This window comes from Urocitellus parryii, chromosome 7 (assembly GCF_045843805.1).
Source record: "Urocitellus parryii isolate mUroPar1 chromosome 7, mUroPar1.hap1, whole genome shotgun sequence".
Lineage (NCBI taxonomy): Eukaryota > Metazoa > Chordata > Mammalia > Rodentia > Sciuridae > Urocitellus > Urocitellus parryii.
Genome location: NC_135537.1, coordinates 119,812,087 through 119,828,957, shown reverse-complemented (window position 1 = coordinate 119,828,957; position 16,871 = coordinate 119,812,087). Strand labels below are relative to the sequence as shown.

General features: G+C 38.6%; 1 protein-coding gene across 3 annotated transcripts in view; it reads left to right on the top strand.

Moving 5' to 3' along the window:
- The first annotated feature begins 351 nt into the window (after nucleotides 1-351).
- Aldh3a2 (aldehyde dehydrogenase 3 family member A2) overlaps nucleotides 352-16,871 on the top strand; it is a 51,607-nt gene continuing 35,087 nt past the window's right edge. For all 3 annotated transcript variants that reach the window (XM_026380323.2, XM_077800665.1, XM_026380322.2), the window contains exons 1-6: nucleotides 352-693; nucleotides 2,519-2,750; nucleotides 3,505-3,590; nucleotides 5,726-5,934; nucleotides 7,161-7,278; nucleotides 9,131-9,272. In XM_026380323.2, the coding sequence (XP_026236108.2) occupies nucleotides 541-693; nucleotides 2,519-2,750; nucleotides 3,505-3,590; nucleotides 5,726-5,934; nucleotides 7,161-7,278; nucleotides 9,131-9,272 (940 nt within the window). In that variant the 5' untranslated portion in view covers nucleotides 352-540. The remainder of the gene's footprint in view (nucleotides 694-2,518; nucleotides 2,751-3,504; nucleotides 3,591-5,725; nucleotides 5,935-7,160; nucleotides 7,279-9,130; nucleotides 9,273-16,871) is intronic.

The window sequence follows — 16,871 nt, the reverse complement described above, 5'->3', positions numbered from 1 at the left end:
AAACCCGCTTTCCAGGGCGTCTCGGTGTGTGGGCCGCATTCTCTGGGCGTCTGGGTACTTCCTGCACGATGTCTGGCTCTCCGCAGCTGCTTGCCCCTCTGCGACTCAGCTCACTTCTCAAGGACTACTTTTCCCTTTTTGGGGGGGAACCATCCAGGGGTTCCCTTCCCCAGCCCCCGCAACCTCTTTACTCACCTCGGCATCCAAAGCCCCGCCGCCTCCGCTCGCGGTCAGGGAGGGGGGAGCGGGCGGGGCCGCGCGGTCACGTGGGCCGCCAGGACCAATAGGCGCGCGGCTCGGGGTTGAGCTGAGCCTGGCGGCGCTTCTGTTGGGCAGTTGGACGTGGCCGGCGCTGAGGCCGCCTGGGAAGTAGCATTTAGTGGGACAAGTGAGGGGCGGCCTGGGTTCAGCGGTGGGAGTCCAACCGAAAGGAGGAGAGAATATCTGAGAAGGGGGACAGCGCCCGCAAGCACAGCCTCCATCCCGTTCGCCACGCCCCAGCGCCCCGGGAGCTTGCCTTTTTTTCTTGAGGACCAGGCCATGGAGAGCCTAGTCCAGCAGCTTCGACAAACTTTCCGGTCCGGCCGGTCGCGACCCCTGCGGTTCCGGCTGCAGCAGCTCGAGGCCCTGCGAAGGATGGTGCAGGAGCGCGAGAAGGACATCCTGTCTGCCATCGCCGCCGACCTGTGCAAGGTAAAAGTACGCGGAAGGAGGGGCGGGGATGCTAATCTCGTGAAACCTTACTCCGGGGCCAATTTCCGCCCGAACTTTTGCTTTTCCCTTTATTTCTGATTATGCAAGCACTGTTGGAATATTCTTCCCAGCAATACAAACAAAGCAAAATTCCTGTCGACTTTCCGATTCTCCTTATCCTCCAGTCTTGCTTAGATCCAGCCCTAACTGAATCAGCAGAGACCCTGAAAGTGCATGCGTTTCCTGAAGTCTGTAGTTCCTCTTCTGAGAATTTCTTTTTATATTCTTGCTCATATTTCTGTTGCACTTATGGTCCTTTTCCTTATGATTTGTAGGAACTTTTTGTATATTCTGGACGTCAAAAGTTTATCAACCTGACTTATAGCCAGATATTTTGCTCCAGGTCTATTCTTATAACTTCGTTTTTAGTTTCTTCTGTGGACAGTGGTTTGGGGGTTATTATTTTTGCACTCAGATTTTTCTTCATTGCTTTGTGTATTCTTAGGTCTTTGCTCCTCAAATTCTGCACTGACTGTCTCACCTGGGGATCTTGTTAAACACAAATTATGGTTCAATAGGTCTGTGATGAAGACTTGAGATTGAAAGTTTCCAAGGAGATCTCCTGTGAGACTATACTGCCTTTTTTGGAAGCACATTTTGAGTAGGAAAGTTTTAAGTAGTATTTAGGGTATAATTTTTTCTAATTTTCTATTGCTATAATTTTTTCTAATTTTCTAATATTTATGTATTTTCTAATATTGCTTTCCTCTTGCTTTTGCTTTTTATGTACATTCCAGGGATAGCAAGGCTATCCCTGGGTTTGATTCTTCCTTCCTCAGTCAAAGACTATTTCAAGGAGTAGTAACAGTAGTAGCTATAGAATTTCCTTTGGAGTACTTATGGTGGAGAGGGACTGTGATATTAAATAAACAAAGTGGAGTAATTAAGATTCAGAACTGCTGTAAATCATTTATTCATTCTATAAGCTCCAAATATTTTTTTTTCTGTGTGTGTGTAAATACGTGATTACTGAAGAAATATAGTAAGTTCTCATCTCTTAAGAGCTTTAAACTTAGTTGGGAAACAGAGCTTACAGTTAAAATATGAGTATAGTTATAAACCAGTGTGTTAAAGGTGAAATATTAAGATACAGGTCAAAAGCATAACTGCTATGGTAGTTAAAATGTGATCAAGGCAGGGCATTATTAATCAGGGAGGTCTCCTTGAGAGAGATAAATGTTTAAATTGAGTTTTAAAGGACTTAGATTAGTAAAAGGAGGTTTTAAAAGCATTGCATATATTGCATAGGGAGTTAATAAGTTCTAATAGAGGAGTTGGATTGCAAACCAGCTAGTATGGTAACCCATTTGTTGTTACTATAGATGTACCTGGCTGCAGCTTTTTTTTTTTTTTTTTAAAGAGTGAGAGAGAGTGAGAAAGAGGGAGAGAGAGAGAGAGAACTTTAATATTTATTTTTCAGTATTTGGCGGACACAGCATCTTTGTCTGTATGTGGTGCTGAGGATCGAACCTGGGCCTCACGCATGCCAGGCGAACGCGCTACCACTTGAGCCACATCCCCAGCCCTGGCCTACAGCTTTTGACATTCATGTACAAGTCTATCCTACTCATTTTTTTAAAAAATATTTTTTAGTTGTGCATGGACTCATTATCTTTATTTTGTTTATTTACTTTTATGTGGTGCTGAGGATCGAACCCAGTGCCTCACACATGGGAGGCAAGCACTTTGCTGCTGAGCCACACCCCAGCCACCATATCCTACTCATTTTGTTAACTGAAAGTTAACTGCAATTCTCTTTTAACAGAGTGAATTCAATGCATACAGTCAGGAAGTCATTACTGTCCTTGGGGAAATTGATCTTATGCTGGGGAATCTTCATGAATGGGTTACTGCTAAACCAGTTAAGAAGAACCTGCTCACTATGATGGATGAGGCCTATATTCAACCAGAGCCTCTCGGAGTCATACTGATTATTGGAGCTTGGAACTACCCCTTCGTACTCACTATGCAACCACTGGTGGGAGCCATTGCTGCAGGTCTGGTGTGAGCTTATGTCTTTATGCCTTTTTAGAGGGGATTATTCTCTAACATTGGTTATAAAGTAAGGATTGTGGCTAATTAAGTATATTTTCTTTGGTGGTTTGCCTTGGTTTATACCAGAAGTGTATCGAGAATTCATAAATATATACTTTTAAATGAGCTGCTGACAAGATTTGAATGAATGTTGTTTTGAAGTAACTGGGGAATGAACCTATGAGACTGAAAGGCATCTGAGTCAATAGGTGCAGGAATTTGGGGTCAGGCATCCATATTTAATGTAGTTTCAATTGCTGGCTCTGGCCTTGGTTGTACCATTTGATTCTGTCTGACCAGTTTTCTTCATACTGATAAAGGATCTGGGAGTAATACCAGCTTGGGTGTATACCACATGCCAAGAGATTGATTTCTTACTGTGGAGAATCCAGATTGTCAGCTTTATGTTGACATAGTCTATTTGCTCATTAATTCTAGAGTACAGAGTAGAATCCAAGAGCAGAATTAGGAGGAAAACATGATAGCTGGAGGAGTGGGAAAGGCTGGAGATGTATGAATTAAGGGGTTAGCAATAAAGAAGGAGAAAATAAAAAGGAAGAGAAAGTAAGACAAGCTCTGATGTTCCTTGATGAAGACCAGACTTAAAACACTGCAAAAATAATTGGAATATCTCACCTCTACATGAATATCATTTTGGTAGCCATTAAAATGACTAAAGTATTTGATATTACTGTTCTGATTTTTTATTTTGTTTAGGAAATGCTGTGATTATCAAGCCTTCTGAACTAAGTGAAAATACAGCCAAGATCTTGGCTAAGCTCCTCCCTCAGTATTTAGATCAGGTAAGAATGTCTTGACCCATTTCAACACATCTGTTCATAGTGGAAGGTATACATTTGATTTTCCTGTATGTCATTGCTAGCTGGGGAATTGTTTGCAGTTTCCTTAAGCCTTCAACAATTGGCTTACTAAAAGAAGATAAGTTCCAAATTACACTGTGGAGAAAACTGTCTCTTGTTTAGGCTTGTGGCTTCCTAAGTATGCCAGCTATTCACAGATATTCTTCTACAGTATGGTGTTTGTGATTAATCCTTTGCACTATCATGATTTTTAGATGTTTTCATTTAATGAATTACTTAATGAGGGGCTAGCACTGTGCTGGCTGTTAGTTTATTTTTGTCACTGATAATCTCTTTTGTCTTAACAGAATATAATACTATATTATTATATAAGAGTACTTCTGCTTTTTAAAAGGGCACACTTGCTGCATGAAAACTACAGAAAGTGGATTCTCACTCTGAGTTAAAGTGCTGGCATTTAAGAGTATTCAAAGTCTAAATAAAGAAGATTCTTTATTCTTTTTAAGAGCTTTAAACTTGGCTATGGGGTGATTTATTCCTTTGTCTGAATCAGAGGTTCTTGTGCTCTCCTAGGGAGTAAGATAGTCACAAATTTAGGACTGCTGAGTTCCAAATGAAATTGTTGTGGAATTCATTTAGCTTTCAACAAGACAACTTTAAGGGGCTGGGGATGTGGCTCAAGCGATAGCGTGCCCCTCTGGCATGCGTGCAGCCTGGGTTCGATCCTCAGCACCACATACAAACAAAGATGTTGTGTCTGCCGAAAACTAAGAAATAAAATATTAAAATTCTTTCTTTCTCTCTCTCTCTCTCCTCTCTCTCACTCTCTAAAAAAAAAAAAAAAAAAAAAAAAGACAACTTTAAAATATACTGCCTGAATTGTACATATTAATTTATAATGGCCTTGAGGCCAACTCTGGCTCTTGGAATAACATTGTTCTCTTTGTTATCACTGTCATGCCCACAGAACAATTTTGTTCTAATAGCTGTGGTTATCCAATCCAGAAGGATGAAATGGAAGATAATGAGATGTCAAGGATTGAGTAGGACATGGAGCCAAAAGACAGAAGATTAAGGTCCTGCTTTGTCCCTCACCAGGGGTAAACTCATTAGTAGTTGACTATCCAGGCAGGGAGGGAAATAAGGCTTTAGTTGCTTCAGTTAGCTTATTAGGCAGTCCATTACATATGCTGTGGACATGAAGCCACAGAAAAGTTAAAACTTGAAACGTGTTGTGCAGTTAAACCATGAAATGAATGAGAACTAATTAGCCTTTTAAGGAGAAGGAAATCAAATGGAAACTTGAGGTCCACAAGTCAGCTTTTGCTTCATACTCAGAACTCAGAATTTTTTCAACATCTCCCCCTGTCTTCCTTCTTTGCCATTTGTTCTCAGTCATTATTTTTCATGCTGTTATTGTCCAAAGTGGTCTCTCTTTTAGAGTAGCTACTAATAATAGCACAGTGCATCTAAAGGTTCAGTTCACACTGTCCACAGAAACTATGTGAATTCTCCGACTAACAGATAAGAAGACTGAGGCTCAGAGATGTTTAGTAGCTTGCCTAAGGTCATACATGTTAGCAAGTAGCAGAACCCAGAATCTGTCTGAATATACTTCAAAAGTAAGCATTCTCAGTCCCATGTTATATATACTATTCATTCAGCAGACATGAACTTGGCTTCTTTCTTGGACTAAGTCCTATTCTACAAATAGATTAAGCCATGGACCTTGGACTTGTCATGTGGTCATTAATAGTAGCCACTTTCTCACCTAAGTCTTCAGCTTCTATACAACACCCTTCTTTTCTCTCATGCATTTCCCTGGTCAGATTCAGCCATTTGCTCTTGTTTGTGCCTTCATTGCAAGCTTACATAGGAAAAAAAAAAGTGTTCTTTTCATGTCTGTTTCATATAGGTTTTAAAGGTTCCCACGTACCAGCAGACACTATGTCTTTTCTTCCACTTGTCCTTGATCATGTCCCTCTTCCATCTTCACAGGCACTTGTCTCAGTCTCCTGGTTTTACTGAATGTTACATGTTTATATTGAAGAAGTTGCTAATGTTAGACAATAGCATTAAATTGGCAATGTAAGAGTTTATGTTTCTCTTTCTTTGAGGACCTATATGCTGTTGTTAATGGTGGAGTTGAGGAAACCACAGAGCTTCTGAAGCAGCGATTTGATCACATTCTCTATACGGGAAACACTGCAGTTGGAAAAATTGTCATGGAAGCTGCTGCCAAGAATCTGACCCCAGTGACACTTGAACTGGGAGGGAAGAGTCCATGTTACATTGATAAAGATTGTGACCTGGACGTTGTCTGCAGGTGAATCTGGCTCTGGTTTCCTAATTTTCCCAGCACAATGGAGACTTTTCCTAGTACATTAATGTGAGCCTTTGCACTTGAACCCCATGCCTTATGGTTCTAAGATAGGTCATTAAACTTTTGTGGTAATAGAAGCCTTTCACAAACTGTCTTTTGATGCCACTATCAGAAGTGATGAGCCATAGGTTCTGATATTGTATAGATGTCCTTAGGAATATTGGAAAAGTTCTTTCTTTTCTCAAGATTATAGTTAAATCTGGTGAGAAATTTTATTGTTCTCTTAGTCAGTGATCCAGTAAGTAGATAATCCAAAGTATTGTGTGTACCTAGTGAAATTTTTAAATTCTCAGTTGAAGAGGTATTTTGTTGATCTCTTAACTAAGATCTTTTTTTTTTTTTGATAGAAACCAGTACTTCTCCTCTTTTAACTCTGAATAGCACCTTGCAGTCAGGAACTAGAAAATAAAAGGATTCAGGTTCTCTTCTTGAGGGTTTGCTACCAGGAAGTGCACAAACATAGAACTACCTCTGTGCTTTGGGTGGTGTGGCTTCCCTTTCAGAGACGGGTGTTGAGAGCCACAGCCAAAGGGTTATGCTCAGCCAGACTGTGACAGACGGGGAGCCAAGAAGGAGGTGTGGTGGTGGGTCAGTGTTCCAGGTTGGCTTCATAAATATAATCATAATCACCAGAATAAGAGAACCTCTGTCAACGAATGTTGTGGTCATGGCCTCTGTCCATACATAGAAAGAGTTTTTCGTCGGAGAGGGTTCCACATAGAGGCGAGTGGTCTTAGATCCTGACTGTGTCCTGCTTTACTGCCTGCACATCTTGCCAGCAGCAGCTATAGCCACAGCCAAAAGCAGCAGAGTCTGAAGCTAGCTCTTGTCATCCAGGACAGCCTTCAGACTGGAGATTAGAGGTAAAGAGGTGTTGGAAGTCTCTTTCTCCTTCCTGAGGCAGGCAATGACTTCACTGCTTTTCAAGTACTCTTTCATACGAGGTGACTTGAGAACCTTCCTGCTGCTTAGAATATTCTACCACAGAAGGAAAAAGTATTTTTATAAGTTCCAGACAACCAATTTAGAGATGAGTTTATTTATTTTTTAAAAAAGAGTACCAACTAAATATATGAATACATTTTGGTTGGAAAACATTCAAATGACACAAAGTATGTAACAGATGAAAATTTGAATTTTATAGCTAACCTAGGTTTTTTTCCCTCAAGACGCATAACCTGGGGAAAATACATGAATTGTGGCCAAACCTGCATTGCTCCTGACTACGTTCTCTGTGAAGCCTCCCTCCAGAGTCAAATAGTGCAGAAGATAAAGGAAACTGTGAAGGTCTGTGTTTAATACATTTGATTCTACTGATTTTAGTATGTAAGGAAACATTGAACTATTTGCAGATGACATCCCTATCCCCCTCTCCCAGGAAATTTCCAGAAGCATATGTGCCTGAATTAACTTGTTAGCCAGTTAAAAATGCTCTGTATACCTTTTATAAGAATGGGTAATGGGAGCAGAGTTAGGTTGATGTAAATCCACTTAACTTGTCTTTTGATTTGTTGATTAATTGTGGTGTATTCTTAAAAAGAAAAAAGGTAAATAGCTAATTTTTTCTTTCCTTTTTTTTTTTTTTTTAAATTGGGAGTTGAACTCAGGGCCTTACATTTGCTAAGCAAGCACTCTACCACTGAGCCCTTTTTAAATTTTTGAGATAGGGTCTTGCCAAACTGTTGAGACTGGCCTTGAACTTGTAATCCTCCTGCCTCAACCTCCTGAGTCACTGGGATTACAGGTATGTACCATCCTGCCCAATCTCTTTATCTGTACTTTTGAGAGAATGTTGCCAATCCCTTGAAGTATAATCAGAGACTTTTTGACATATTGGCCTTTGCTGGTTAAGGCTATCAGTTTTTGTATATGTAAGTAAAGTTCTGCATGAGGAAACTAAGGAAGGCTTCATGGTGTTATCCTGAGCTGAGATTTGAAAGAAAAATGTAGGATTTAAGTTGGTGGAATGCAATGGGTTCACCCATATTACTGAGCTCAGCAGTGGGAGGGGGTTGCTATGCACCCTTACTGAAAGAAATTGTTGGAATGATTGTTGTTAAGTCAACCAGTGTTACTTGAACACTAGAAGAAGCAACAAGAATTCCAAAGAGGCATGTATGATCAGAGAAGGAAAATTGCATACCAGGGAGTTGAGGGAGGTAAGATAAGGTGCTAAGCTGGACATTAGTAATGGGACTGAAATATGAATCCAGACCAGGAGAACATGAAATGTGGGATGTGGGATGGAAGAAGAGTAATTGAAGGTACTTGTGAGATTGGAAACATTGGGAATTGGCAAATTGCTTGTTGAGTATGGTGATGAATTCATTTTCAAAGGAATAGGGCCCCTTTGTCTTCCTTTGAGACATTTACACAGTGTTTCTCAACCGAGCTTCATGTTAGAATCACTACAGAGCTGTTTAAAAATAGATTTTCGGTCCTTATCCTCCAAAGATTGATTCAGATCATCTGGATCCTCCAGGTGATTGTGTGATGCATTCAACCCTGAAAACCACTGTTCGTGGCCTGGTCTTTGGGCCCAAGAACGTGCATTTCAGCAAGCTGCCAGGTGGTTCCTGCCACTCAGACTTGAGAGTTGCTCTTGGTGGAGGGTGGGTGAATAATGTTAATTTTAATTGCGATTAAATCTAGAGCTCTCACAAGGCTTTGAAGTGATGCAGCAATTCAGTAGTTTTGGGTTTGTTTTACCCAATAAATATTGATTGTATGCTTATTATGATTCTTTGACCTTGGTATTTACCAAAGCTGTATTTTGATCCTTCAAGTGGTTTTACTGTCATCCAGAGAAGATACAGGTCAACGAAATAGAGTAAGACTTCTTCTCCAAAACCTGCTTCTACAATCATCCCAGGGGAAGCCCATAGGTAGATTGCAAGAGAACCTACTGGAACTATGGAAAATAATAGATCAGTTAGGGGGTATGTTTTATTTCTTACCCTAAACCTGCCAAAAAGCTTAAACTTATTGCTATTATACTACTACTAAATATTTGGGGGGTAGAGTGTTGGATTCTATGAGGATATAAAACCAGATTGATTTTCAGGCATGAGTAGATTTTGAACTCAGAGTAATTGAAAAATGAATTTGTGAAAATTAAATGCTTTTTTTATTTCAATAGGAATTTTATGGAGAAAACATAAAAGAGTCTCCTGATTATGAAAGAATCATCAATCTTCGTCATTTTAAGAGGATACAAAGTTTGCTTGAAGGACAAAAGATAGCTTTTGGTGGGGAGACTGATGAGGCCACACGCTACATAGGTAATGGAAATTTACCTTTTTCTTTTTTTTTTTTTATTGGTTGTTCAAAACATTACAAAGCTCTTGACATATCATATTTCATACATTTGATTCAAGTGGGTTATGAACTCCCATTTTTACCCCGTATACAGATTGCAGAATCACATTGGTTACACATCCACGTTTTTACATACTGCCATACTAGTGACTGTTGTATTCTGCTACCTTTCCTATCCTCTACTATCCCCCCTCCCCTCCCCTCCCCTCCCATTTTCTCTCTCTACCCCTTCTACTGTAATTCATTTCTCTCCCTTGATATTTTTTCCCCTTTCCCCTCACATCCTCTTATATGTAATTTTGTATAACAATGAGGGTCACCTTCCATTTCCATGCAATTTCCCTTCTCTCTCCCTTTCCCTCCCACCTCTTGTCCCTGTTTAATGTTAATCTTTTTCTCATGCTTTTCCTCCCTGCTCTGTTTTTAGTTGCTCTCCTTATATCAAAGAAGACATTTGTCATTTGTTTTTTAGGGTTTGGCTAGCTTCACTTAGCATAATCTGCTCTAATGCCATCCATTTCCCTTCGAATTCCATGATTTTGTCATTTTTTAGTGCTGAGTAATACTCCATTGTGTATAAATGCCACATTTTTAATCCATTCATCTATTGAAGGGCATCTAAGTTGGTTCCACAGTCTAGCTATTGTGAATTATGCTGCTATGAACATCGATGTAGCAGTATCCCTATAGTACGCTCTTTTACGGACTTCACGGAATAGTCCAAGAAGGGCAATAGCTGGGTCAAATGGTGGTTCCATTCCCAGCTTTCCCAGGAATCTCCATACTGCTTTCCAAATTGGCCACACCAATTTGCAGTCCCACCAGCAATGTACAAGTGTACCCTTTTCCCCACATCCTCGCCAGCATTTGTTGTTGTTTGACTTCATAATGGCTGCCAATCTTACTGGAGTGAGATGGTATCTTAGGGTGGTTTTGATTTGCATTTCTCTGACTGCTAGAGATGGTGAGCATATGTACTTGTTGATTGATTGTATATCCTCCTCTGAGAAGTGTCTGTTCAGGTCCTTGGCCCATTTGTTGATTGGGTTATTTGTTATTGTCTAATTTTTTGAGTTCTTTGTATACTCTGGATATTAGGGCTCTATCTGAAGTGTGAGGAGTAAAGATTTGTTCCCAGGATGTAGGCTCCCTATTTACCTCTCTTATTGTTTCTCTTGCTGAGAAAAAACTTTTTAGTTTGAGTAAGTCCCATTTGTTGATTCTTGTTTTTAACTCTTGTGCTATGGGTGTCCTATTAAGGAATTTGGAGCCCGACCCCACAATATGTAGATCGGAGCCAACTTTTTCTTCTCTCTGATGCAGAGTCTCTGATTTGATATCAAGCTCCTTGATCCATTTTGAGTTAACTTTTGTGCATGGTGAGAGAAAGGGATTCAGTTTCATTTTGTTGCATATGGATTTCCAGTTTTCCGAGCACCATTTGTTGAAGATGCTATCCTTCTTCCATTGCATGCTTTTAACCCCTTTATGTAATTTTGTGGATTGGTCTCTGTGTCCTCTATTCTATACCATTGGTCCACCTGCCTGTTTTGGTACCAGTACCATGCTGTTTTTGTTACTATTGCTCTGTAGTACAGTTTGAAATCTGGTATCGCTATACCTCCTGAATCATACTTCCTGCTTAGAATTGCTTTTGCTATTCTAGGTCTTTTATTTTTCCATATGAATTTCATGATTGCTTTATCTATTTCTACAAGAAATGCCGTTGGGATTTTGATTGGCATTGCATTGAACCTATAGAGAACTTTTGGTAATATCACCATTTTGATGATGTTAGTTCTGCCTATCCATGAACAGGGTATATTTTTCCATCTTCTAAGATCTTCTTCTATTTCTTTCTTTAGGGTTCTGTAGTTTTCATTGTATACATCTTTCACCTCTTTTGTTAGGTTGATTCCCAAGTATTTTATTTTGTTTTTGGATATTGTGAATGGGGTGGTTTTCCTCTTTTCCAGTTCAGAAGATTTGTCGCTGATATACAGGAATGCCTTTGATTTATGCGTGTTGATTTTATATCCTGCCACTTTGCTGAATTCATTTATTAGCTCTAGTAGTTTCTTTGTAGACCTTTTTGTGTCTTCTAGGTATAGGATCATATCATCCGCAAATAGTGATAATTTAAGTTCTTCTTTTCCTATCTTAATGCCTTTAATTTCTTTTGTCTGTCTGATTGCTCTGGCCAGTATTTCGAGAACTATATTGAATAGAAGTGGTGAGAGAGGGCATCCCTGTCTTGTTCCAGATTTTAGAGGGAATGCCTTCAGTTTTTCTCCATTTAGAATGATGCTAGCTTGAGGCTTAGCATATATAGCTTTTACAATGTTGAGGTAAGTTCCTGTTATCCCTAGTTTTTCTAGTGTTTTGAACATAAAGGGATGCTGTACTTTGTCGAATGCTTTTTCTGCATCTATCAAGATGATCATATGGTTCTTATCTTTATGTCTATTGATGTGGTGAATAACGTTTATTGATTTCCGTATATTGAACCAGCCTTGCATCCCAGGGATGAATCCTACTTGATCATGGTGCACGATCTTTTTGATATATTTTTGTATCCGATTTGCCAGAATTTTATTGAGGATTTTTGCATCTAAATTCATTAGAGATATTGGTCTGTAGTTTTCTTTCTTTGAGGTGTCTTTATCTGGTTTGGGAATCAGGGTGATATTGGCCTCATAGAATGAATTTGGAAGTTCTCCCTCTTTTTCTATCTCCTGAAATAGATTGCGGAGTATTGGTATTAGTTCTTCTTTAAAGATCTTGTAAAACTCTGCTGTATATCCATCCGGTCCTGGGCTTTTCTTGGTTGGTAGTCTTTTGATGGCTTCTTCTATTTCCTCACTTGATATTGGTCTATTTAGGTTGTTTATATCTTCCTGACTCAGTCTGGGTATGTAAGGGTCCGGCGAAACGTCGGAGTAAGAGACCGCAAGAGACTGTTTTATGCAAAAGCAGAAGGGTGGGTTTATTTGGAGACCAGCATGCTAGGGCTCTCTCTATAGCAAAGAGAGATAGAGCCCTGAGAACAGCTTGAACAGAGCTTATATATTTTCCCTGGAGAGGGCAGCGAGAGAAGTTACATTTTGTAGTTTGGCAGTTGGGGACAGCTCATTCTGGGAACAAGATTAGCAGACAGTCCACAGTTAGGGACAGCACATTCTGAGAACAAGATTAACGAACAGTTCTTAAGATTTCAACAGTGTTTTGTTAAGCATATAGAGAAACGGAGTGACAAGTACCTATTTTTATTAACCTTTCAGGTAGTTCATATGTCTTAAGGAATTTATCGATGCCTTCACTATCTTCTATTTTATTAGAGTATAGGGTTTCAAAATAATTTCTAATTATCTTCTGTATTTCTGACTTGTCTGTTGTGATGTTGCCTTTTTCATCCTGTAAGCTAGTAATTTGGGTTCTCTTCTTCTCTTTGTTAGCGTGGCTAGTGGTCTATCAATCTTATTTATTTTTTCAAAGAACCAACTTTTAGTTTTGTCAATTTTTTCGATTGTTTCTTTTGTTTCGATTTCATTGATTTCAGCTCTAATTTTAATTATTTCTTGCCTTCTACTGTATTTGCTGCTGATTTGTTCTTCTTTTTCTAAGGCTTTGAGGTGTAGTGTGAGGTCATTTATTTGTTGGCTTTTCCTTCTTTTAAGGAATGAACTCCATGAAATTATTTTCCTCTTAGTACTGCTTTCATAGTGTTCCAGAGGTTTCGATATGTTGTGTCTGAGTTTCCATTTACCTCTAAGAATTTTTTAATTTCCTCTTTGATGTCTTCTGTAACCCTTTGTTCATTTAGTAGCATATTGTTTAATCTCCATGTGATATAGGATTTTTCCTTTCTCATTTTATTATTGATTTCCAATTTCATTCCATTATGATCAGATAAAATGCATGGTTGTATCTCAACTCCTTTGTAGTTGCTAAGATTTGCCCTGTGACATAATATATGGTCTATTTTTGAGAAGGAGCCATGTGCTGCTGAGAAGAAAGTGTATCCGCTTGATGTTGGGTGGTATATTCTGTATATATCAATTAAGTCTAAATTATTAATTGTATTATTGAGCTCTATGGTTTCTTTATTCAACTTTTGTTTAGAAGATCTGTCCAGTAGTGAGAGAGGTGTGTTAAAATCTCCCATGATTATTGTGTTGTGGTCTATTTGACTCTTGAACTTGAGAAGAGTTTGTTTGATGAACGTAGGTGCACCATTGTTTGGGGAATATATATATTAATGATCGTCAAGTCTTGTTGGTGTATGGTTCCCTTGAGCAATATGTTGTGTCCTTGTTTATCCTGTTTGATTAACTTTGGCTTGAAGTCTATTTTATTTGATACAAGTATGGACACCCCTGCCTGCTTCCGTGGTCCGTATGAGTGATATGATTTTTCCCAACCTTTCACCTTCAGTCTGTGTATGTCTTTTCCTATCAGATGAGTCTCCTGTAGGCAGCATATTGTTGGATCTTTTTTTTTTTTTTTATCCATTCTGCTAGCCTATGTCTTTTGATTGGTGCATTTAAGCCATTAACATTTAGGGTTACTATTGAGATATGGTTTGTATTTCCAGCCATATTTGATTATGTATGTTGTTTAACATGATTTGTTTTTCCTCTATGCTTAGTTTTTCCTTTACTGTGCTACCTCCCGCTGTTGGTTTTCTTTGTTATTTTTCATTTCCTCTTCCTGTAATGTATTGCCAAGGATGTTTTGAAGAGCTGGTTTTCCAGCTGCAAATTCTTTTAACTTTTGTTTATCATGGAATATTTTTATTTCATCTTCAATCCTGAAGCTTAATTTCACTGGATACATGATTCTTGGTTGGAACCCTTTTTCTTTCAGCATTTGAAATATGTTGTTCCAGGATCTTCTAGCTTTCAGAGTCTGTGTTGAAAGATCAGCAGTTATCCTGATTGATTTACCCCTAAATGTAATCTGCTTCCTCTCTCTTGTGGCTTTGAAGATTCTCTCCTTATTCTGTATGTTGGGCATCTTCATTATTATATGTCTTGGTGTGGATCTCTTATGATTTTGTACATTCGGTGTCCTGTAGGCTTCTAGTATTTGGATTTCTTTTTCTTTCTTTAAGTCTGGGAAGTTTTCTAGTATTATTTCATTGAATAGATTGCTCATTCCCTTGGTTTGGACCTCTATACCCTCTTGTATCCCAATAACTCTTAGGTTTGGTTTCTTGATGTTATCCCATAATTCTTGGATGTTCTGCTCATGATTTCTTAACATTCTCGCTGAGCTGTCTATGTTCTTTTCAAGTTGAAAAACTTTGTCTTTGTTGTCTGAAGTTCTATCTTCTAAGTGTTCTACTCTGCTGGTAATACTCTCGTTTGAGTTTTTAATTTGGTTTATTGTTGCATTTCCAGGATTTCTGTTTGTTTGTTTTTTATATCCTCTATCTCCCTATAGAGTTGATCTTTTGCTTCTTGGATTTGTTTATGTAGTTCATTGTCAAAGTGATTTTTCATTGTCTGAATTTGCTGTATAATGTCTTCCTTGAAACTCCAGATCATCTGAAGCATGTATTTTCTGAATTCTTTGTCTGACATTCCATCAGCTGCAGATATTACCTCATCTAATGTTGAATTGACCTATATTGTTTGTGGTCCTTTCTTTCCTTGTCTTTTCATACTGCTCATGATTCTTTCTAGTTTTGTGAAACTGTTGTGTTAATGGTTTTCCCCTTATATATTTGTATTGTTCTTGTATAGCTCCAAAATCCCTCTTTTGCAGAGAAAGACAATATTAACAGTTCCCAATGTCAACAGCACATTATCTAAGCACAAATTTTCATTCTTAATACATTTATAGTTAGATTCTAAGTCTATAGATATTGGTTTTAATTATTACTTAAGAATATATTCATTAGTTTCATAAAAGGCGTACCATATCTGGTGGCATAGAACTTAATTTCAGACGAAGGACGTTATACTTTGAGGGAAAGGAGTGAGGGTATGAGGTTAAACTAACTTAGCACCTTTGGAGAATTCTAACCAATAGGCTGGTAATTTATGGAAGAATTTATAGATTCAACCTCCTATCTGTATTTAGATATAGATAGCAAAAGTTAGGAGATTGAAAGTGGGATAGAGAGAATACAAAAGAGAAAGAAGAAAAAAAATAACGAGGAAGAAAAGAGAAATAAGAGAAGGAAAAGGAAAGTAAGATAGAAATAAAGGAAAAAAAATGGGGGGAAGGTGGGGTATATGCATTTCCTCTATATTATATTACTTGGTAATTCGGTTGTTCATGCACAGTTCTTGGTTTCACATATGTTGAAGTTGTGGAAGAGAGAGAAGAAAAGAGAAAGAGAGAAAAAAAAAAGTCTCTCAGAATTCTGTTTTCCTTGCTTCCAGTAGGCGGCGTTGTCTATTCCTAGCTTGAGCCTCTCTATTCAGGGTGGTGGGTATAGCCAGTGTGAAAGGAAATGAGCTTCCACCTGTATCTTCCCTACTCTAGTCTCTGAGGTAGAAACCAGGTGTCTGTACAGTTGTTGTTTTGCGTTGATAGCTATAACCCCTAAAAGCTTGTGGGAAATATTTTGAGTTATTGCAGCTAAGGGTGGGGGAGTTGGAAACCCTGTACCTGGATCAGCGGCAGATTGGTGTTGGAAGCCACACCCCCTTTGATGGGCTTTAAGGGTTGATGGGCTTCCTCCAGACCAGCACACAGGGCGGGGCCAGACTTCCTCCTCTGGGGCTGGCTTGGCGAGCCTTCCTCCTCCCTACCTTATTGTTCTGCAGCTGGCCCTCAAGAAACTGCTTCCTCTCTCTCCTCCGTCTCCCTACCTTTGCATCTCAGCCATACTTCCCTTCTGCATATTCCACTGTGTCCCACACAATATTCAAGACACAGAGAATGTCAAATTTACCTTTTTCTATGGGAAGATGTCAGTTTGACAGATTTTACTGACTATTACTTTATTGACCCTAAATAAACTATTATTTATATATAGCATTTCATTATTAAACTACTGAATTCTGCTTTCTAATATACCACTTTTCTTAAAATCTGTTTTTAAATGAATGTGCATATACACGTTTAATACCACTTGTGCTGCACCGTGAGAAGCAGAATAGAACTTTGTAATTTTCTTGCATTCATGGATGGGAAAGTAGCACAAAGAAATAGCTGCGTCAAAATTCCGCAGTTAGCCAATGCCATTGACAACAGCAAAAGTAATGTTTTGGTTTGTCATGCTTGACTTTATTATTTGTTTACCTTCTTTGTGTTTTTTTTTTTTTTTGCTATAAATATGTATTATTTTGAATTTAAACACATTTTTCTAAAATAACATATAAAACAATTATATGACACATTTGTTGGCAAAGAATCTGCTCCAAATTGCTTTACTTTACCTCTCTTAAGAGTTAAGGTGCTGCAAGAAACCAAAAAAACTACTTAAAAAAAACAAAACAAAACTTGAAAGACTTAATAAGGAAAAAGTTATTCTCTTATAATAATCTGTCCTAGTCTGTCCTAGATTGTATAATTCAGTAGCTCAAGGATACCTTAAAATCCCCTTT